The sequence below is a fragment of the Crotalus tigris genome, unplaced genomic scaffold (assembly GCF_016545835.1).
Source record: "Crotalus tigris isolate CLP2741 ecotype Arizona unplaced genomic scaffold, ASM1654583v1 scf7180000017946.1269602, whole genome shotgun sequence".
Taxonomy (NCBI): domain Eukaryota; kingdom Metazoa; phylum Chordata; class Lepidosauria; order Squamata; family Viperidae; genus Crotalus; species Crotalus tigris.
Genome location: NW_024096738.1, coordinates 405,351 through 429,200, shown reverse-complemented (window position 1 = coordinate 429,200; position 23,850 = coordinate 405,351). Strand labels below are relative to the sequence as shown.

The window sequence follows — 23,850 nt, the reverse complement described above, 5'->3', positions numbered from 1 at the left end:
GATGTAGAATTTATAGTTGATAAATTACTGCTCTGACACTTCCTATCAGAGAAAAAGGACAATTTTTTTTGGGTATCTTCATTACTGCCCAAGAATTAATACTTTTCATCAGAGGCAGGAGAAATTCCTTTTTCTCTGACCAATAAACTAGGGACAAGTACAAAGCAGATTGGTACAGGTGGTGTTTTTTGAAATTGTGATTTATGTTTATTGTGTTTGAAAGGTATAAAGGGCATGGGATGAAATTCATCTGCAGTTCTGAGTCTTCTAACTCCTTCCCATTAAAAGGGAAAAAATGGATGAAAGGAAAATAGAAATGGGTTAACAACTACTAAGTAATAACTGTTAGTGGAAAACTATGCTAATCCACAGAATTGCCATTTTTCTCTGCCAGCTTTCCTAAGCAATTAGAATGTGCCCAATGAATAGAAAGGCAATAAATACTTGAAGGATACATATTCATACAGGATAAATATAGCAGAAAGTTCAATATAAATCACACATATTTGTATAGTTCAATATTTGTATGTATTATTTTCAGTATTTTTTATAGTAACCTGCTAAGATAAATTGTATTATAATTCTTTTTATGCAGGATGAAATTGAGAAAGCCTACCATTATCTAATCAATGGATAGCTTTCTAACACAAAAACTATTCTAAGCTATTACATCATACTAATTATTTCCTGTCCATCCTCTTACACTGAAAAGATCAATACTGTATCTTAAAAGATGCTTATTAAGGACCTCCCATGAAAATAAGTACCAACCTTAATTGAAATCAGAAGAAATATAGCACCTTTATCTTTCTCTATAGTGTGCAACAGGAGCAAAAAACGACAATTGTTTATGCAACTGTTGAAACCCAAAAACTTTTCATTGAACCCCTCCACCCCCTCCCAAAAAACCCATCCAGACCATGCATGCAGCATAATTTTTGAGTAAAATAGTGATTGCACCAATTTTCTGAAAGTGCTGATCTAACTTTTATTGTCCAAAAGGCACTGCATACTGTCAACAATATACATCAATCCTACTGCAAAAGGACATCAGAAAGCCCAGGAAAGTTAATTGATCAAGATCAAATCATATCAGACCGTGTCCCCAGTGACCAAATAGAAAGTTTGATAAACTACTTGGAAACTGATGAAGTTACCTTGAATTATTTTTTTTTATTCCAGGCCTAGATCAGTTCTTTAATCTGTTTCCAAATGCATGCCATTCTTTATTGAAAATGTTTGTCAATCATGATCATATAGTTATTCATATTTCATATTTCAGATCAAACAATGTAACTGCAAGCTCCTTAGGGTGCGGATCTGCTCTTTACTATTCTGCACAATGAATGACATGGTGTATGCAAGTATGACTGGCAGTATGTACAGACATAGGATACTTGAATGCATGCACTTCAAGATAGTCAACCCTCTCCAGCTTAACAAATAGGTCATAAGATGAACCATCAGCTGCTATGAATAGAAACATTTAATTAAAACTTTAATTAAAACACTGTAATAGAGAAAGTTGATATTGAAAGTCAATTTAATATTTCATCACAATTCCATTCAGTGGCTTAGAGTGACAGTAATTTGCTCAAGGTTAACCAAACAAACTTCATGGCACAACATGAACTTGAACTCAAATAATAAATGTCTGTAGTTCATCCTTTGATTTCCGTACACACTATCTGCTAGTAATAGTTATTTTTTAGTAAAAAGGAAAACATTTTAAAGGAACAGTTGTTTGTATCTGAGATATTCTATCTGGATCAGCCATTCACACACGAGAAGCATCAACTTTAAAAAAATCCACATGTGAAATATCCCTAAGAGAGAAAAAGCCTTCATGGAGATGCTACTCAAAGTCTTATGAATCCAGTAGCAATTGCTGGAAGCCTGGAGTAAATTAAACTCACCCAAACTGAAGCAGATCTAGATTCAAATCCTAGCTCAGCCATTAAATTCACCAGGTTAATCTGGGCCTGGTACTTACACCCAAAGGATTGTTGCAATTTAAAGAACAAGAGGGTTAAGCAATTAATTTATACAGCAAACCTATATTAAAATATACATATAATACATAATCCTTTCTTTTCTCCGTTTTTTTTTAACTCATGAGTGCCTGTACAAGTCCTTGCATTTTTCTTAGAAGCAAAAATTTGCTTGCTTCCTAGGGCTGAGAGGGAGGACCTACTAGCCCAAAATCATCAAGTTGGCTTTGTGCAAAAGTGAGGACTATAAATCACAGCTTTCTGGTTTCTAGTCTGGTGCCTGAACTACTACACCAAAGTGTCCGGTTTCCATAAAACTCTCGAATTTAAATTGCCATTTTTGAAACATGTTGGAAACTCCGAAGTCTCATGCACTGCATTATGTTCACAGTATTAAATCGAAGGCGTTTACCAATTTACCAATCCCAGGAGGCCTGCGAAAGTTTTATTGTACACAGCAACTCTTTCAGTTCCCCTATCGTTGTATGGGAAGGATGGGGGGGGGGCAGGAACTCCGCACGCCGGTCTTCTCCGTCAGGGGTGGCCGCAGCCCCACTCCGAGTCTCCCCGCAACTCAGAAAAGGTTCGAACCGCGGTCACTCCCACATAGCCAGCTTGGCGTTCACGTGCTAGCTCGCTGCTCTTCCACGGGAAAGCTCCTTCGCCATTGGTTGGCAGGCAACATTTGAAGCGCGCCCATTGGCTAGCGCGCAGCTCACACCCCTGCAGGAGCGTCCGCGAGGAAAGAAGTCTTCTTCACAAGTTCTGTAACGAGATCGGAGCTGAGAGAAGAGCAAGGATGATCCAAGAGGAGTTGGTTTGCTAGGGCGGAATGCATCATTTTTAGCTATTGCAGCAGCCGCTCGCTCTACGTACAACTTTCAGTTAAAGGCGCCAAACGCTGCTCTGTGGGAGGCAAAAGAAAAAAACGGAGACCTTGAAGTGCTCTTTAAGCATCCTGAAATTTGCAGGTATTAAATGGGAGACGAGGAAAATTTAATCTCTAGTATACTTGTTTCAAAGTGGGCTGAGCCGGTCATTTCTTAGTTTTGGTTTCGAGTTTTGGTTTCAGAATGAGCCATAGAAGAACCGCAAATTTATACTTAGATAACGTATCCAAAGCAGTAATCCTGTATCCGGGTTAGCATAGCTCGATCTTCCGTGTTCCTGGTGGGTCGGCGGGTAGGTGAACGCGCGAAAAATACAAAAAAGTCTAAAATCGATGACCATAACAGGAACGGGCTAAGATCTTAGGACGATTAATAGAAGCTAGAGTAATTAAAAATAGTGCATTTGAACGAATGGCCTTGGAAGCGAAACAGCTGGCGTTTCGCAAGTGGCTCGCCCTGGCACCCTGTGTTAAAGGCTGCTTTCTTCATCTGGTTACTGTGAAATAGTTTGGGGAGAAGCTTTCTGATACTTTTATTTCCCCCCTTCCCTTTTTTTCTCCCTCCCTGCTTGGATGGATTGTTTGAATGTTGAAAGAAAGGGACGCGATGAACGCCGCCGAATAAAAGCGACCTGACAAGGTGCATCTTGGAATTTCTAGGTGGACGAGTGAGGCCCCCATCTGGCAACACTCGTCTTAACTTAGGCGGACTCTTGGAGCATGCTATAAAATTCACTCTGCTGTTGTGAATGATTAATCTGGTGTTTGTGGAGGGATCCAATGGAAGTTTTCCATAAACTCGTCTTTAAGAGTCGGGCAAATAGCAAAGGCGTTTTAAAGTGCAAATTGACACCAATAAAGCCCATCCGGATTAACAGTACTTCTTTACAGTTGTGGGTATTGACCTTCGAACCTTCGTTTTTTAAGAGTTTGTGCAGCCATAGGGTCTGCTGAAATGAATGGGAGCCACCTATGAGAAAGCATATTGGGGGACTGAGCCTGGTGTCTTTCAGGAGTTTCTTTCAGAAGAGCTTCTGTGGCTCAAAGGTGGGCAATCTCTGGGGGAAATGGTGTCGAGGTTTTTTTGGGGGGGTCTATATCTTTCCTTCTTTGAAGATAGTTTCCTTTGGCATGCATGTAAAAATGGGAGAGACTGATAATTGATTCAGATATACTCACCTACCATACCATCTTGTTTCAGGGAATGAATTTGTAATGCCTGCAGGATGTGAAATTCTGGTGTCCCTCTGTCTTCTGCCCCACAGCTTGAAGCAGCAATCCAGTTCATCTCCTTTGCCCCTATGAGGTACGTCAAACACACACACACACACACACACACACACACACATATATTAGGAAGCAAGAGGAATCTTTTGAAAGTTAATTTCCTCTTGTCCACAATCATTATATATTAAGGATTCAATGAGATTTACTTCCTGATAAATAGATATATTTCTGTAAACATATACAACCCATATCATTCTATATGGATTGTATGTCTATATATACAAAAAATGTTTCTATCTTGACATATTTAAATCACCCCAGGGAATTCTGGGGTTCTTTGTGATGCTGTCAAAAATCCATAGTCCTTTAATTAACATACAGCTATATTCTCTCAACAGTGAAGATGTATTTTGGGTTTGTGTGCCCTATATAGGATCAGTCTGCATTTCTATATTATGAATATGATAGACTAGGGTGACACTTGACATCACAAATCCTTCCTTCATATATTCAGGGGGATAGATTTCTGGCTGCTGCCTTGTTTGCATTAGTAGAAGGATGACTAATTGTGTAAAGCCCTTGGCAAGTCCCAAAATACAATACCTGATCTAATCAGTGGACTATTTTTAGTAAATATCGATAAGATAAATATTTAATTTTAAAGCAGACTGGTAATCTAGCTGAGATTGCATAAGTAGGAATGGATGCTATCATTACAAAATGTCAAATTTCCATACTAAGAGTGTCAGCTTCCTACAGTTAACCATGGATTCCATGGTTTCCTTATGTTGTCATTCATTTTCATATTCCAAGGGGGCCAAGTCAGGCACATTTATAATTAACAAAGAAGATAGAAAAGGGATGCACCACTCCTGGTTTTGTCCACATTTAAAATATCAGCATACTTTCTGCATTTTAGATGCTGCATTTAAATGGAAAGACTGCTGTTTCCTTGTAGCACTTTTCAGAGGCAGTCTTAATCTAGTCATTACAGTTTGTGGTCAAAGACCAAAAAAGAAAAGGAAAAACCAACACAATCCAGTAAATGCAATGGAGAGTTAGCATGTTAGAGGGAGAAAAGTTAATGTTAATCGTTAAATGTTGGTGGCCTTCTACAACAGTTATAATTAATTACCCAGTATATTCTAATAGCAATTGCAATTGATCAAAGTGAAACAATGTTCACAGAGATATTGGTTGGTGGATCCATTTGTAAGATGTGCATTTTAGGCTAGCCCAGGAGTAGGCAACCTTGGCTCTTTTATGATTCGTGGACTTCAACTCCCAGAATTCCTGAGCCAGCATGGCTCAGCTTGGAAACCTCTCCCTCTCCCTCTCCATGGCTGGCTCAGGAATTAAGGGAGTTGAAGTCCACGAGTCATAAAAGAGCCAAGGTTGCCTACCCCTGAGCTAGCCTATTCCCTTAATGAGGAGAAAGAGAATTAATTCATAGTGCCAAGTATGGTGTAAAGGGTAGCTCAGCAACACTTACAAAATTGTCCTGATAGCTACATTCAAGCAGGCCAGAAATGTTCTGAGTAACATCCCTTTTAATAATATCCCTTTCCAAACATGCAGGAGTAAAACATAGTGCTTGCTAGTGCTAGTGCCTTCCTATGCAGAACAGAGAGATTGTAAGAGTTCCAATTATGTCTCGATAAAAATCTGCTGCAAAGGCTCCCATAACAATGGGTTGAAATTTTGAGTATGCAGATACATATCAAGAATCCTCTGTTTGACCTCAAGCTTGGTTTTCTCTGATCCAAGCATAAGCAGTGAATGAGCTGAGAAACTGGAGTTAAAAAAAAATAATCCAAGGATACATTTTCTTCTAAGAATTGGCAGAAAGGATTGGTTGAACCAAAGACCCAACCCAGAAAATTTAATTTTGGGGTAATATTCAAATTTTCTATAGTGTCACAGCCCCACTTCCAGCCAAAGAAATGTGTTTGCCTGGATCAAATGAACATAAAACATTCTGATGCATTTTGACTGAATTGCTTCTGTAGTCTTTATAACTTTGTTTACTTATTTACTTTGATCTGTGAAAGCAATTCTAGGCCAACAATCAATAGTTTGATACTCTCCTCTCTACTTCAAAAAGTCAGCATAATGACCTAAATTGCATAAATTTGGTGTGTGTAATTTTTTAAAAATCCATGGGCATATAGGCTTTTGAGTAGTTAGAAACACAAGAGGTTAATGAGGCCAGGACAAAATTGGAAATGATTTAATTTACATTTAAATGAGAATAAAAGAAAAAAATAGTTTTGCTTAACAACCATGTGATTTGCTTAACCACGGTGACTCATTTTATAACAATCATAAAAACAGTCATAAGAATCGAGTCTGGTCATGTGCCTTGACTTAAGACCAAAATTCCAATCACAATTGTAATCATAATTCAAGCACATTTTATTATTCAAGCTTCTGGTTTATCTTAAGATCATTTATATTTTACTACTATGATGTTCATATTTCTTGAATTAGACTCATCAGGTAAGATACTTTTTAACTGTTTATAAGCCACCTAGTGTAATATATGTGAAATGGGCAGCTGTATACAATTATTTATTAAAAATATGTTTAAAAGTCAGAAAAAAGAATCTCCAAACCAAGTCTATACTGTTTAGTTGGAGTAGGGGCTAACCCTGAGACTTGCAGTTTAGTCTTAACAGGTACAGGATATAATTGGATTAAGGACTTCGTAAGATTTCCTTTTTAATCTCAAGAAAATTGGATCTCATAAAAATTCTAGAAAACATCTTAGAGAATAAAAATGGTGTGCAATTGTACTTTTGTTTGCAAATGTGACATTTCATCTACAAAAAAAATGAAGATGAGATTTGCAAGGCATTCTGGAAGGCTAAAGGATGTAAGGGAGTTATCTCACCAGGTATATCTGGTGATATTTTATGGGTATTCCTAGAATGTTTTCAAAATTTCAAATTGACCAGAGGGACTGGTCTTTAATGAAATTTAATGTCTTCTGTAATATGAAAGATCTATAAATGAAAAGACACGCTACTGAAAAATACAGATAGTCTTTGGGTTAGGATGGCAATTGGGACTGGGATTGCATAGCGAAGCAGTGTGATTGTAAAGGACAATGTCACATGACTGCATCACTTGGCGATGGCAATTCTGGGCAGCTTTGGTTGCTGTTGTAACCCCAAGACATGTAGATCATTAAGTATGACGAGATGGAAGTCCTAGATAAATAGCATGGGGTGCCATGGGGGGTGGAGACTGGGGGAGGACCCAGGAGGACCAGTGGAAGCATGGGCAGGTGGGGTAGGTGGGAGAAAAAGCAAGACCAGCTTACTGGAGTGACTTGTGACCTTCCCTTCTAATCTTGTGGGATTTGCTTGTGGGATGCTAGCAGGGAAGGTCACAAATGGCGATCACATAACCCTAGCTCCCTGCAGCATTGTAATTGTAAACTGGATTGTGATCGTGACTACCAAGGTTCTATGATGGCCAGAACTTTGAGCACCTCTTCTATGTCCACTGTTTCAGTGCTGCTATAACTTTAAACGGGCGCTGAGTAAATGCACATAAACTGTGGACTACCTGTAAATTGAATGCACTTTTTAAAATATGCCAGGAACTATTATAGAGGGGATCCTCTGCTGCGGTTGTAAATAGTAAAGAAACTAATATAATAATAATAAAGAAGACATAGATCTCAATAGGAGCCGCTAGCAAGGGGTATCTTTGCTTATTTGTGTTATCTATTGGCATCACCCTTTTTGCTTTGAATAGATTGCTACTGATGTCTAGGATATCTTCAGGATTACAGTAATCATTTACTATAATTGGATACTTTGCTATTCATCTTCTTGGGCTTATGATTTGGTCGCAGTAGTAAAGCCCAGATGGTTGGCTCCCATGCAAGCAGCCTCCTGGTGTTTCCTTCACGTGAGTGGATCAATTGAAAGAAGTCCAGCTCACAATATAGCCAGCATCGTGTTGTGGTTAATGTATTGGACAGAACTGGATGGAGGGGGTAGGTTTACAGTTCTAGAGCTCAACGAGTGATACTGGGCCAGTGTTCTCTCTCTCAACCTAGCTACTTCCCCATTTGTTGATAGGAGGATGAAATAAGGAACATCTGTGCGTGTGTGTTCTCCTGAGTCCACAGAGGATAGCTGGGATATAGATCTAAAAAATAATATCATCTCCCAGGAGAGCTATTGATGCTCAAATGTAGGGAAGGACAATTTTCTTGAGTCAGACCTGCAACACCAGCGGGCTGGAGAGCTATTCATAATGTCTCCAAAACGATATTAATACTTCACAGGAAGTATTTTTTGCCTGCTCTTCGTGGTTTTCCTGAAGTTTAAGCTAGAAGTGAGAAGAGGAAGCCCCTGGAAGCCACACTGCACTCATTTCTAGTGTTTAAAACCCTGTTAAATTGGTCTAAAATGGTAAGTAAAATTCAGCAGCAAAGTGACAGAATTAAGAAAAAGATTGGGAGCCATGATGGGTTGTATGATGTGTGTGTCAGGGGAGGAGTTGGGTTGGAAAATAATGCTGTTTGTCTCTCAGATGCCTAATGTTCCTTCCTCTACTCCCCCCCCCCTCCATTTTTGGAGGGAATTTAGTGCAAATATTGCACCATTGAAAATCAATTCTTTCCTACTGAATTTCAGCAATGCAGTTTTAAGGTCTGGAGGGTTGTAAATTGGTTGTCGGGAACTCCATTTGGGTCACAGATTGGAATATAGTTTATTAATGAATACTAAGATGCAAGAGCTACCCTTTGCCATATGCCTGCAATAATATGCAAGTCAGAATAACCTTGCTTCTTTGTGAGTGACAAGGTGATTATTTCTTCAACCTGCATTCCTGGGATTGGATATTTAGTTAACTCTTTGAATGAATACTTTTGCTAGGCCATCCTCTATATTCTACAAGTCATATAACCCTTCTTTCCATCAGCCCTTGAAATGGCAGATAAATATGTTTAATGCTCAGGACTCTGAAGATGACCTGCACTGCTAGGTCTTAAAGTTATAAAAAAAATTGAGAAACCACTCTTTCACAATAAAGGTCACGAAGAGCTGTTGAAAATTTTATAATGTGTGGTGCGGGTAAGATAAAGGGAAGTCTGGTGGGGATCAAAGATTGAGTAAAAAGCTTCCGGATATGTTTTTAATTGCGAGACAGAAATCTGTTGTCATTTGCATAGGAAAGACATCCAGTATGTCTGAAAGCTGTACACCTGTTGGAATTATTTGGAACCAGACAGTCACTACTAAACAGTGCCTGTATTTTCAAGAGATTTTAAAATGCATTAGAACAGGTTTGAAAGAACATTTAAATCTAGTTTTCTGGTTTCAGCTATAGCTAGGCAGATTCGCTGGACATGGGGCATGCAGGCTGCACATTATAGAAACTGAAAGCCAACAGGTCTGGCCAACAGCAGTGGAAGAAATCTGTCATGTGCTAAACTTGTTTGTTTGGGTAAACTGGAGAGTTGGATCCTAATTTAGTGACTTTCAAAGCTGTTTTTAAAAGATGCATGACTTTGTTTGTTTATATGTATGTCCTCATTCTCAAATAAGCCAAGAGTAGCATACATGTAATAGTCTCCAGGAGTGTCTGTGGGAAAGGAGATGGAGGGAGAGTCAAGATGGTGGTTGTGTGTAAATTTTGCAATCAAATAAACATTATCTTAACATTTTTGACACATGCATGCACCCACGCCCCCTGGGTAAATGTTCCTGGTAGTCATTTACTGAAATATTTATAGAAGTGCAATTAGTTCCTATTCATCTAGAACCAGTTTGAAGATTTAGAAACCTGGAGACAGTGAGTTATCATCATCCTCATCGCCATCTACTTTGCTTTGCCGGATTTTGCTTTGTTGCCAGTTGCTTTGCCAGGTCTTAGGTTTTTTTTTTTTTTTTTTAGCAAACCTGGTTTGGGTTCCAAACATCTGGCTTGAGAAATGTATGTAATATTCATATAAGTATCATTAAATTATATTTATATATTTCTTCATAGCTATTGATACATGGGCTTTTGGCTTTGCAAAAGTCTCAGAGGAGGTTAGATTAAGGATACTCCTTCCATAAGGACTCTGAACATGACCAACCCGCTTATTTCAACCCTCAGTCTGGCTTTAGTTGTCCCCTGTGGAATTGCCCTCAGGATACTAGCCACCCTCACTGGCAGCAAGAGTCTCTCCATCTTCTCCCTCAGTCATCAACTTGCTCACTCCAAGTGTTGCTCCTCCTGAACAATTATCCAGAGACAGCACTCTGAGAGAACCAGCAAATTAACTACTATATCCTGTTAATTGGGTTCTCAACCCCTCAGCTGCAGATCGGCACTGGTCCATGGCCCGTCAGTAACTGGGCCGTGCAAGCAAGTGAAGCCCCATCCACCCATGTGCGGTATCCAGACAGCAAACAAAACCATGCCCCCCTCGGTCCACAAAAATACGCCCTGTATTGAACTGGTCCCTGGCACCCAAAAGGTTTGGGACCACTGCTGTTAATGCTCTCTCTGTCCTCTCTTGAAACATAGCTGGATAGGCCTCAAAAGAAGCACACCCAGATTTTCTTGGATTTCTATCCAAATTTGATAAAATCATTTTCAGACATGGATGTTGGGGGAATTCTCAGTCCTATTTTTTCTGTTAGCCCCTGAACCAGCTAGCCTCAGATGCGGTGGTCCTAAGTGGGGGCTTGGTCTGTTTTTATCTCTTCCACCTTACAGTATGTGTTCAAATTGTAAAACAATCATTTCCGTTTGAGAATGCTGTATTAGCTTCATTAGTCTTTGACAGTGTTCCTTATTATGCATTAATGTCTATCTTCCTCCTCAGCAGCCCCAGTTACAGGTAACCCAAACCTGGAAGCAGGTTGATAACTTCCTTAATGTTTGCCTGAATGAATTTTCCAGTGCATATATTCTAGTAGGTGGGGACTTCAACACAAAAGCAGGTTGTAATGATGGAGTTCACTATGGACTCTTCAATTCCTATTGCACTGAAGAAGTAATTGAGCCACTATGTCTAGTTCCTTCAAAGATACCAAATATAACTTTATGGCTTTAGGTTGCTACATATAATAAATTATTATTAATAGCAGCAGCAACAACAACAACAACAATAATAATAGAGTTGGAAGAGACCTTGAAGATCTAGTCCAACCCCCTGCTGGAAACCGTATAACATTTCAGACAAATGTTTATCCAGTCTCTTCTTTAAAACTTCCAGTGTTGGACCATTCACAGCTTCTGGAGGCAGGTTGCTCCATTGATTAATTGTTCTAACTGTCAGGAAATTTCTCCTTAAGTTCTAGGTTGCTTCTCTCCTTGATTAGTTTCCATCCATTGCTTCTTGTCCTGCCTTCAAGTGCTGGGGAGAATAGTTTGACTCCCTCTTCTTTGCAACTCCTTAGATCAGGGATGTCAAACTGCTGGCTCATGGACCGGTTGCATTATACCAAGGCCGTGCCCACCCCAGCTCTGGCAATGCAAAAAAAGTCATGGTACAGTGCAACACGTCACGTGACAGGGCGAGTTTAACACCCATGCCTTTTATATTGGAACACTGCTATCATGTCACCCCTCATCCTTCTCTTCATTAAACTAGACATAGCCAATTCCAGCAACCGTTCTTTATATGTTTTAGCTTCCAGTTCCCTAATGATCTTTGTTGCTCTTTTCTGTACACTTTCTAGAGTCTCATCTCATAAATAGGCTTAACCTACAGGGATATTTTTAAAGAAATGTGTTCTTTTTTAAAAAAATATCCATATTTTTGCACAAACCTGCTCCTTCTGTTGCACAACAGATTCTGTGGAAAATACGGATTTGACTAGTTTCCAATTATTGGACCTGGTGATCCTGCTTTGAAATTGGATATTATTAGCTTGCTGTTGTAGGTCTTACTTGCTGTGACATTTAAAGTGGTGGTTTTTGTTCTTGTTTTAGTAAGAGTAATTAAAGGTAACGTGATCTTTGAATGTATGAATCGGAACAAGTCTTCTGGGGGGCTCTTAGTAGCAAAACCTCACCCAAGACTTCTAAGCAGGCTCCAGTATAAAATGAAGCGTATCGGGAAATGATTGCAAAAATGTTTGCTACTCTGGTTTAGTTTGAAGGTGGATAATTATATGTTAGAGAAAGTTACTACGTTACCAGAATTCTATTTCTTTACAATTATTTGCTTTCACTTTCCCTGAATGCCACTGGCAAATCTGTCAAACTGGATTCCAAATGCAATAGCCTTCAGGCTTTTATCTCACCAGAAATGATTGCCCTCTTTATCAAATAAGAAATCAATTTTTAGCTATGGTTCCTAACATCAAGCAGCAGGTGGCTTTTCTGAGTAAATGGTTGCTGCTATGATTTTCAACTGGGCAAAAGTTACATATATTTTTGGTGAGTTGTGAAAAACCTGGGCTGTTGTTTCATAAAGATCAAACCCTTTCTCACTAGTGCTGTGCATTAAGGGCAAATATATTAGAAAAAATGCCTGGAAAACTGTGGATCTTGTACTGCATATGTTGTGACTTTATCCACTATTAATGATCTTCATGGCAAAAAGCCTTTAAAATTTCTTGGGGACAGCAATGTTTCCAAGAATATAGTTTGTTTAGGCAACAGTTTCCAAATATACAGAAGGAGATATCTGTTGCTTTGATTCCCTAAGAAGTTGAGAGAAAGCCAGTAGTTTTAAGGTGTCTGTTCTGCACACCTGAAGACAAAGCAGACATTAATAAAAAGAAGTTTCAGTATTTGACATATGCAGGCTTGTCTGTTGGCTGATCCTCTAGTCTATGTGCATGAGTCAAAGTTTCGTGAATGATGAAACCTTGCAAAATGTTCTACAGAAATTTCAGCAATTTTGAATTAAATATCTAGGGTAAAAATCTGTTGCATGAATGGCTCTTAGTCACTGTCACTCTTATTTATTCATTTAAAACTCTTTGGATTGCAGATGGGGTTAGCCTTTAAATTGAAATGCAAGTTTGGGAAAAATTGTGAACTCTTGTTTATTTATTTTTGCCTGGGTTTTGAATGTTGTTGTTATAAACTCTAAATTGATAGTACAATTCTTAATGCCAACAAATCAATTACACAATCCCAATCAATTGTGAAGCTTTTGTGGCTTGTGTAACAATTGTACATGAGTTCCAAGCTTCATAGTATAATTATTATTGACTTATTACATTTATATTTCATCTTCTTTCCAAGAAGTTATAGATGATATACATGGTTCTGCCCTCCCAACTCACTCTTGCAAAAGCTATCCTATGTAGAATGTCTGTGGAGATTCTCAATCATCCAGGTCATGGTTATCCCAAAGGTGTTTTTCCAAAAGGCAACTGGACTTCATTGGGTTTTTTTTTCCCTTGAAAATGTTTTGGTTATCATCCAAGAAGCTTCTTCAGTTCTGACTCATAGGACCCACCCTATGTAGTAATTTTAAAAAAATCTTATTTCCAGTCCAGGTTCAGTGTCTAAATCAAGGTAGCCAAACTAATATACTTTAACTAATATACTGTTAAATTTCCCACAGCTCAGGCAGCAGGACCAGTGGCAAGGAATTATGGGAATTGTAATTCAAAACATCTGGTTGGGACCAAGTTGAACTGCCCATTTTCTTTTAAACCCTTTGATGCTATTGGAATCTCTTTTCTCAGGCCAATTTATTTGTATTTTTGTAAACTGACTTTCCATAGAGGCCGGAACTTGTCACGGTTAGGGGATAATGGTTCCTAATGTAGACTGGCTTGCAGTGTAAAATATAATTTGCCTATTTACGTAAATATATTCTGCAAGTGTTTTGCAGATTAGATATTGCTATTTTGTATGTCAATACTGCTCTGAGCTGTAGCTAACTCAAAGGTGAACTTTGGACAAATACTCATTTATTCTCTCCTTGCAATTTGAATCCACCTATTTCCAAATCTGTGTAATATGTAATATTCAAAACTGCAAGAAATCCAGAAAGTAGTAACATACACAGATGGAATTAGGTAGTTTTCTTGTAGGCAGTATTTCTTCACATTATTTATTTAATCCTTTTTCTTATTCGTGCCTGGATCCTGGCAAAGTTTTACGGAAGTGAATTTGAATGTACTGTGACTCAAATTCATTGACATAGTTACATCAATGCAAATTCCTGAAATGTCTCAATATTGCCAAACTGTAAATCTGTGACGTCACAGGTCTGCTATAGCTTCCGCTCCAGTTAAGAAGTTAGGGCAGCTCTTTCTTTCTGCCGTCTATTCTGTTTCCTGTTTCTACACACTGAAAGAAAAAGTTCCAGGAGGAATAGAGAACTTGCTGTAAAAGAAATGCAGTCTTAGCCTCTGGCAGTTGTGTTTTACTCAGCTTTCCAAGCCTGTCCATGCTTTATTGCTCTGCTGGTTTTCAATATCTAACCATTCAGAATGCTCCAAACTGGAATGCAGTTTCGACCGAGCTCTTTCTGGGTTACAGGGTGAGTGTGTGATAAACTATTATGTTGCCCTTAAATAAGATGTGATAGAAGAAAGATAGATTCCAATAGAGTATCCGAGGCAGGTTTAGTATTGTAATGTCAGGGACGGTGTGATTCCATGATCATATAAGTAGAAATTTGAAGTCTGGGTCTTTGTTTGGGGAGATAGCATATGAAATGGCATGAAACACAGTTTTGATCTATTTGTGACATCTTCTGTTGAAATCTGCCAAAACCTACACTTTCTCCATGGAGGAGTGCCTATTTCTGAAAATGTGAACATGCCATTTGGCTGGTAGATCAGGGCAGACATATGAACTTGTAAGTCCAACTGTTTTGTTGGCAGACAGCCTAATTCTAAAAATTTGAGTTGTACATCCGCATTTCTTGTTGTACTTCTGACCTGTATCTGATTGTCTTTATTGAGGATATTAAGCAAGGGTAAGACTGTGAACTTTATATACCCAGTAAAGTCCAGCATATATTTGATAAGATAACTAAAAATACAAAGCTTGAAAATGAGCAGGCTTTCCTAAAACATGTTATCCAGAGGTATACTTAATCAGAGAATTGGGACTGGCTGAGGCCTGCTATGTGGCTTGGTAACTGTTTAATGTGTTCCTACTTTTTATTTATCCCCTTCTCCAGAATCTTGGACTCTTTTCCTCAGAAGCCCAGAATGGCAGTGGATGTAGCCATGCAACTCTACCTGCGGGCACCCTCTTTGCGGAAAGAGAGCTTTGCCTACAAAATAGCCCCAAAGATCAAGAAACCTTTGCGACCCTGCATCCATGTCAACAGCAGCCCTGTGTTGAATGAGCTGGGGGCAGAGGTCCAAGCTCTGCAGAGGAACAGGGTGAAGAAAAGGGTTTCTTTTGCGGACAGCAGGGGCTTGGCTCTGACAATGGTGAAAGTGTTCTCAGAATTTGATGACTCCTTGGATATTCCCTTGAATATCACAGAACTGATAGACAATATTGTGAGCCTGACCACAGTGGATCACGATGACTTCGTCTTGGATTTTGTACAGCCTTCTGCAGATTACTTGGACTTCCGGAATCGCCTGCAGGCAGACTGCGTTTGTCTTGAGAACTGCATGTTGAAAGATAAAGCTATTGTGGGTACTGTGAAAGTCAGAAATCTGGCATTTGAGAAGGCCGTCAAGATTCGGATGACCTTTGATACTTGGAAAACCTTCACGGATTACCCATGCCAATACGTGAAGGACACCTATGCCAGTTCCGATAAGGATACGTTCTCCTTTGATATTAGCTTGCCAGAGCGGTTTCAAGCCCATGAAAGAATCGAGTTTGCAGTGTGTTATGAATGTGATGGCAAAGTCTACTGGGATAGCAACAAGGGGTTGAATTACAGGATCATCCGCTCTGAACTCAAATCGGCTCGGGAGATTTCACAACCTTGTAGTGAGCCAGATTTTGGGATTGCTTTTGATCAATTTGGAAGCCCCCGGTGTTCTTATGGTTTATTTCCTGAATGGCCTAGCTATTCCGGATATGAAAAACTTGGCCCTTATTATTAAATCAGACACTTTGGATTATATTTACTGCACAGGAACGAAGAGACAGAGAGAGAAAACCCTCTTGGGGAGATGGTTGCAGAGTCAGAGTGGGCAAAAGAACTGAAGGTGTACTTACAGAATAGAAACAAAGAGACACGAGAAAACTCCTGGCTGAAAGGTTTTTAAGGCAGACGCTCTCTTCATTTTCCTTTGAATTTAAACAAAAGGAGATGGTCTCCTGTGATATGGATGCCACAGATCGAATTTAGTACTTGGTGCTGTAGTTTGGGCAATTTGGTTTATGTGCGTCCTTTGAGATACATTACAGTATTGTCAGCTGTGCAGAACAGATTTCCCTCCCCCCTTTGTTAGTTTTCTGTACTCTCAAATCAAACTTGCTATGCACTTCTCTGACAAAGCCAACTTTCTGAGAAGAAACAAGTTGCAGGGATGAGCTAAGCGGTGTTCCCCTCCTCTCTTAATCAGATTGTACAATCTGTGAGAGGCTAAGAGTCCCAAATGGAAAAGACTATAATTTTAGTTCAGATGATCCTTTGCTTCTTTCCATTTTAGGAATTGCCTTGTTTATGGGAAGATTCCAAAATGCTTACTCACCATTCTGCCTGTATTTCTTTTCCTAAACCCATATGTACATTTTCTTTCAGTGGCTGAGTCAGACAAGCGCTATGTAGCCTAGTCACACAATCCATCCTTAACCAACCTGGTGCCCTCAGGATGTACTAGACTTAAGTTCCTATGATCTCCAGGCAGGACAGTCAGTGGCCTGGAGAAGGTCGATGTAGCATTTTAGCTCCCATAATAAGTAATAATTTTATGTAAATGATTTTACTTATCTCTCTCCTCCCTCCTTTATTAAGTGGTGGTGGACTGTTAAGAATAAAATTGTTTTTAAGTCTTAACTCGTCATGACACCATCTTATTTAAATATAATTTTGTTTGGGGCCTGCTGGGCTTAGTCATCTGGGTGAAGAACATTTTAAAATTCCATTTTGTTTTATGAATTTTATAAAATGTCTATAAATTGAATGTTACTGACATAAATAAGATATCGTAGTCAAATAAAGGATACCCACTGAATCCAGTTTTCTGTTGCCCTCAATGCTTATGCTCAATAATAGGAGCATTTTAACTCAGTGGTAGAACAGATGTTTTGAATTCAGACACAAGAATGTTTGGTCTCTCCAGAGATGTTAATATTCTGTGTCAGATCTTTTCCCAGCAGGCTGGATTAGACCAATTAATAAATCAGTTTTTATTACAGCGTAAAGAAAGTGGGCTACAGTCAATTAAAAAGCATAGAAAACACATCAAAATCTAAAAAATAATTATGATAAGAAGCTGAAAGACAAAGCAGAAAGTCTGTGCATAAAAAACAAGCTTAATGGGGAACTGAAAGAAGGTATAGAAACATTAGATGGGTGTAGGGGAGCATAGAGATTAGATCAGTACAGAGCACTCTAGAATGGTGAACTAGATGTTCATTAAGGCTGCTTTAGGCAGAGGTCATCACCTGTTGGATTTTAAGTGCTGGCAACAAATATTCTAGCAGGGTTAATATCTGAAAGCAGCAGGAAGGTGTAGAATTGTCCTGAACATATGGGCATTTATGCAATGATGGCAAGAGGAGCCTAGTGCAGGGGTAGGCAACCTTGGCTCTTTTATGACTCTGGACTTCAACTCCCAGAATTCCTGAGCCAGGAATTCTGGGAGTTGAAGTCCACGAGTCATAAAAGAGCCAAGGTTGCCTACCCCTGGCCTAGTGTGAATGTCTCCGTAGTACAGGCTCTGTAGGAGTAAGTACTCTGTTGTTTCTGTGTGTCCAGAGTCACGGGATGTTACCTTTCTGGATAGGGGATCTTCCAGTATTCGCCTTCAGCAGCAGCTGAGGGCATGGCATGGCATTGTGGCCGAGTGAATTAAACAGCCATACAAGAATCGAGGAACTTATGTTAGGTAGCTTTAATATAGAAGAGCTAAAAGCCAGTATGGATGGATTCCAGTGGCTACTGTGTATCAAACACAAGTCCTTTTTATAATGAAATCAGTATCCAATTTCTTGTCAGTTTCTTCCGACTGAACTATGCAATGAGCTAGACTGCCCTTTCTTTTGACAGATATCCTGATCTTTTCTTTGGCAATGGACATATGTAGTATGAAATGAAACACCAAATTTCCTATGTTCCTGAATGCTGGTAAAGTTGAGAAGGAAAGATGGTTCACCAAAAATGGTAAATCATTCGCTGTACGCAGAGCAAAATAATCAAAAAATGTTGCCTCATCTTCATAAATTTATCACTATTTCTTTTCCGAAATGTTTTTTCCTATTGGCAGATGCCATAGTAAACTACAGGTGATAGCCATGTTTTATCATTTATTGGGGCCAATCCTTCTCTGGTTCTTGTTTAACACTAAAGAAAGCCATTTAGACTTTCCACCTTAATAAATCCAACTGACTAGAAGGTTAAACCATTTCAGTGCTTGTTTGTAGTGTCAATAACAAAATGGTGAAATTACTTGATAGCTCAAATATATACATACTAGAGTTTCGTTAAGATCAGTTGTTCTGGCTCCATTCAATGATAGACTAAGTAGCCCCATAAATAGTTTTGCTGTATGTGAACTAGAACTGAGGATTTTAGATTTAGTACCTAATATTCAGATGAAGTTCTTACGTTCCCTGTTCTATCTGAAAAATCTTGACTTGGAAAGGGGTTCGTGCAGACTCCTATGCAATTTTGGAGAAGCAGCAGTGACCAAGCCTGATTATTTAGTGTGATGCAAGAGTCTTTCCCTGGAATGTTAGCTTGTGGTTAAAAATAGGGAAAGTCTGTCAGCATGCCACGGCTTGTTTCTTAAGAAATCTGAATCCCCAGCATTTCCTTAACTCTCCATAATGAGTCCTGTCATTTCATTTCCATGCCTTCAATTTGAATTAAGACTTGGCACTGGAGCTGTTAGAAGCTGTGGATTAGAAACTTCAGCACAAATACCCAATTGGGCTTAGTCATTGCTGCTTTAAAAATAAAAAAAATAAAATCTCTGCAGACGGTGTGCTCGGCAGATGTAAGCCTGTTATGATAAAGCCGAATCCAGACAAAGTGGGGACTTGACTTCTCCTGCTTGCTATGGATCTCTTTTCCCATTGCCATTTGAAAAGGGAGAGCATGGCTTCTTTCACAATGGGGTTTAATCTGAGGAGAAGGATTTTGTGGCTGAGCCACTCTGATGTGTTGACTAATACTTTCTGTGAAGGGAAACTGATCTAACTGAATCTTCTGGTTGGTTATATGACAGAAAAAAAGCATTTATTTTTTACTTCCCCAAGAAATAACCAGTAATCGAATGCATTCATTAACTGCTGCTTTAACTTAAGTAGCAAGATTTTCAAAACCATTTGGAAGTGAACCCACTGAACACAGCAGTACATATGTTCAAAAGAAATATGTATCATAATCCTTCTCTTCCTGAAGACCTCCAAATGGCTGCAGGGGATGATGGGATGGTTGTCTGGAGGGTCTGGGAGGGCTTGAGAAGCAGGAAAAGGCTAATGTGTAAATTTGTAGTTAGAGAGTAGAAAGTTAGTTTAAATTACAAGTTTGGGATTGCAGGTGGGAAGTTACTGTAGACTACAAGAAATGTTTTAATCCTTGTGTATATTCAAGAAATAATCCCCGAAGTCATGTGCAAAATCCGTTCCTTCATGCAACCCCTCAATAACATTGCAAATCGGCTGTTCACAACTGCCTTGCATGTTGAATTAACATGCCAAAAGAAAAAAAAGTTAGCTGGAGTAACTTAATGCATTATCCTTAATCTTCTGATCAGGACTATATGTGTCCCTATTTAGATAAGGTTTCTTCCTGTAAGCCTTGAAACATGACACATCTTTATAAAATCCAGATCCCATTCCTGGCTGGGCTGTAATGGCTTCCTCTGATGGTATGTAAAATTATCCTAAAGGTTTTCAAGAAAGAAAGTCAAAGTATCAAACCTTATGCCAAAGTGGCAAGGACACAGTTTGCTTAACTCAGAGGCGCAAAACTTGAGTTTCGTGGTCTGAATGTTCCTCTGATTGAATTTTGAAAATATGAATAATTTTAACTATAACTAGTGCACCTCTGCACAAAGTCATAATGAAGTTTGCTTGGTTTGGCTTTGTTTTGTGGATGACCATTGGGTTTGTAAACCCTGGCCTATTGAGTCAATGTGAATCCAAATAATTGGCTTATTTAGCAGATCCAGCTTATTGTGATGTGACTAGAGAGAAAGAGAAAAATTGACAGTGTGAAATGCATACCCAGGATGGCTATAACAAATGCACTTTTATTTCAGTCTTTTTTCAAAATTGTAAAGCCAACTTCTTGGACTTTTGTGTTTCTCTTGCCTGTATGAATGTAATGAGGAATAGTCCATTTTTTGCTTCAGGATGCCTTGCATGTTGTTAAATATATTTTTTACACAACTTAAAAATGCACTTTACAATCACAATGGATTTATTTTGTGTAGTGTTTTTTGAAATGTTTTTATCAGAGAGCAAATAATAAACTGTTACAAATAAAACATGCATTGGGTTTTTCTTTTCTTTCAAACAATGAATTAAAGACATGGGGGAAAAAAGATATTTGACAACTCCTGATGAGACAAAGAAAACTTTACAAAAAAGAATAAGATTTGGGATTTGTTCTAGATCAATGTTTCTTAAAGTGTGGTTCTGGGATCTACAAAATCAAAATTATTTGCCAGCTTACGTGAAAAAATAAGCAGCAATGAATGTGTCCATTCTAATTTGTAATATAGAAAATATTGATAAATGTAATTCATATAGAAACCTCTTTTGGGATCCCCCATAATTTTTAAAAATGGAAAAAGGATCCTGAGAGAAAAATGTTTAAGAAACACTGTTCTACATGAGAGTTAAAAATGAAACCCTCAGTTTACTTAACTCATGTTGAATTCAGTGGGTGCAATTATAGTAGACATCTATAACAGCACTAAGCATTGTTCTTTTTTAAAAAGTATTTTTTCAAAGGCAAGAATAGCCCATTACACTCTAGAGCAGGGGTGTCAAACTCAATTTCATGGAAGGCTGCATCAGCATTGTGGTTGCCCTTGGGGGGCCAGGTGGGTATGGCCAGGGTGGGTGTGGGCTACTGGGTGGATGTGGACAGTGGGTGTGGCCTATTGGGTGGGTATGGCCAGCTCTACATCATTCGCATCAAAGGTGCTTCTGGGGGCCTGGGCAGGAGTGGGACAGATCTGAGGGTCTGGCAGAAGGGGGTGGGACCAGGGCAAGTGCCAAGGCATGGTCCACTGGAGGAGCCTCACCATTCCTCTCAGGCCATGTGGGGGGGCTGGATGGTGGTGCGGGCTGCCCAGAGCCCTGGGCAGCAGAGGTCAAATGCCCAGCCTGGCCCTCAAGCACCCATGGCACCAAGCCCAGCCCCACTACCCCAAGGGGGCACCCAGCTGCACTTACCTCCTCAAGGCTGCTGCTGCTGTGCTTGTCTCCTTAGCCATGATGAGTACGAGGGCAAAGTCAGAGGGAGGCCCATTCCATCTCCATGGGAGGAGACCCGGCTTTGTATCCAAAGCTTCCTTTGCAATAGGATGGGAGACCCACAGGATAGGCCAGGAGGAGGGGGCAAGGGGATGGTGAAAGGGCAGCAGGGCAGGACTAAGGCAGGACTTCCCTCAGACCCTCCCTCTCCTTTCCTTCTTTCCTTTCTTCCTTTCTAAGGACAGAATGGTGGGAAAACATTTGAGATGAGGGAGGGAGAAAAACAGGCAAGAAACGCAGCTGGGGGGGGGTGTCACCCTTTGTGAGGAATGAAGAAATGCACCATCACCTGGAAGTGGCCAGCACATGGCCCTCACCCACTTCACATATGTGGCTTGGTGGGCTCTGGGGAAGGGATGCTATGAGCAGTGTGAGAGTTGTCGTTACCTGTGCAATGCCGCCCAGCCCCCAGCCTGCCTGGTTTCAGCAGGCAGCGAGGCGCTCTCCTCACAGCACCGAGAGGCTGAGCCAGGCGGCACAGATCTGAAAAGAAGCATGACGCCGCCCAGCCCCAGCCTGCCCAGTCTTGGCAGGCAGCAGAGTGCTCCCCTCACAGCGCCAAGAGGCTGAACCAGGCGCCGTGAATCCAAAAAGAAGAGTGATTCCACCCAGCCCCCAGCCTGCCTGGTTTTGGCAGGCAGTGGGGCACTCTCCTCACAGCGCCGAAAGGTTGAGCTGGGAGGTGCGAAGCTCGCCAGCTTTGCACCTTGCTGCCTGCTGAAACTGGGCAGGCTGGAGGCTAGGCAGCATTGCACTTCTCATCAGTTTCGCGCCACCCGGCTCAGCCTCTCGGCGCTCTGAGGAGAGCACCCCGCTGCAGGCCGAAACCCCTCCCCCGGAGTCCATCAAGCTGGATAGGTGAAGTAGGCGAGGGCCATTTGCTGGCCATTTGTAGGCGATGGTACATTTCTTCATTCCTCACAAAGGGTGACACCTCCCCAGCATGCACCCAGGAGGCGGGGCCAATGTGGCAGGGGCTGGTTCCTCACTGTTTCCAGACGGTCTTGTGGAGCTAAGACGGAATGCGTTTTAGCATAGATGGCCACCACAAAATTGTACATTGGCTCCCGGATGTACAGGCTCCAGGATGGCTTTGTGGGCCACATGAAACCACGGGCCGCATCCGGCCCCCGGGCCTTGTCTCTGACATGTCTGCTCTAGAGCTGGTCCACAATGGTTTATGCAGCTAACTATTTTGTCACATTTTATATTGCTATTAAGAGGTAAAACCTCACTTTTACCTTTCTTTTTCTAAAATGTAGAAATAAGAACTACAATCTTTAAATCAATTTCACTGTATTCAATAAAATTTATTCTTGAGGGAATTTTCTAGGACAGGAGTATCCTTGAAACTCCCCCAGTTTTGTGACATGCTATAACTATGCAAAATAGTATGTGCTTTATATAACAATTAGTGATACCAGCTTTTATCACAAGAGTTTCACCTACCTTTTTGGGTTGTTTCAGAGATATCTTAAAACTCTCCTTCCTCTTTTGCGATCTGGTGAAAATGGCTCATTTGAAGCTGAGAAGAAAGTCTTTATAGAATTTCAGATGTGACAAATGTCTTTCCATGTAGGCAATGCATATGGAATACAAACATTTTAATTATTATTCTTTTCTGAATTTATAGACCAAATCAAATGATTGATGTAATTATAAAGACAAGGCATGCTATGATTTATGTGGCTATTTTTTAAATAAAACTCTAAACTGAAATTCCACAAGCCTATAGTAGAAATCCCAAAGTAATCTTTAAACAGGCAAATCTACAAAGTGAAACAATGCAGCTTCAACAAACCTATCTACATTCATCCATCAAGACAATTTTGATGGCATGATATAAGTAAGTGGAGGCTTGTGAAAAGAATAGAACAACTTGTAACCTCTGTCCTTGACAGACTGTCTTCTGTGCTAGAGTCGGATATGACATTCCATAGCTATCTCCTCAACAGAACTGAGGAAAACTACTGTTTTAGAATCAACTTCTTTGGCAAAAATAAAAATCGTACTTTTTTATTCCAGCAACAGCAAAATCTTGCTATCTGGATTTTTTTTTTCTTGTATGAAGATGTGTGTGGTGCTCAAGTTAGGAATTATATGGATTAATTACCTTAGACACAACACTATCTTGTCATCTTTTTTGGAATAACTGGCTTGTAATGAGGAAGTGTTGCT

The 23,850-nt window shown here is 39.9% G+C and overlaps 1 protein-coding gene across 1 annotated transcript; it reads left to right on the top strand.

The window, feature by feature from the left end:
* The first annotated feature begins 2,617 nt into the window (after nt 1-2,617).
* On the top strand, nt 2,618-17,797 carry PPP1R3B (protein phosphatase 1 regulatory subunit 3B). The gene is made up of 3 exons (XM_039345212.1): nt 2,618-2,962; nt 4,082-4,186; nt 15,224-17,797. Exons 2-3 carry the CDS (start codon nt 4,182-4,184, stop codon nt 16,113-16,115), a joined length of 897 nt encoding a protein of 298 aa, XP_039201146.1. The 5' UTR covers nt 2,618-2,962; nt 4,082-4,181; the 3' UTR covers nt 16,116-17,797.
* The last annotated feature ends 6,053 nt before the right edge of the window (nt 17,798-23,850 follow it).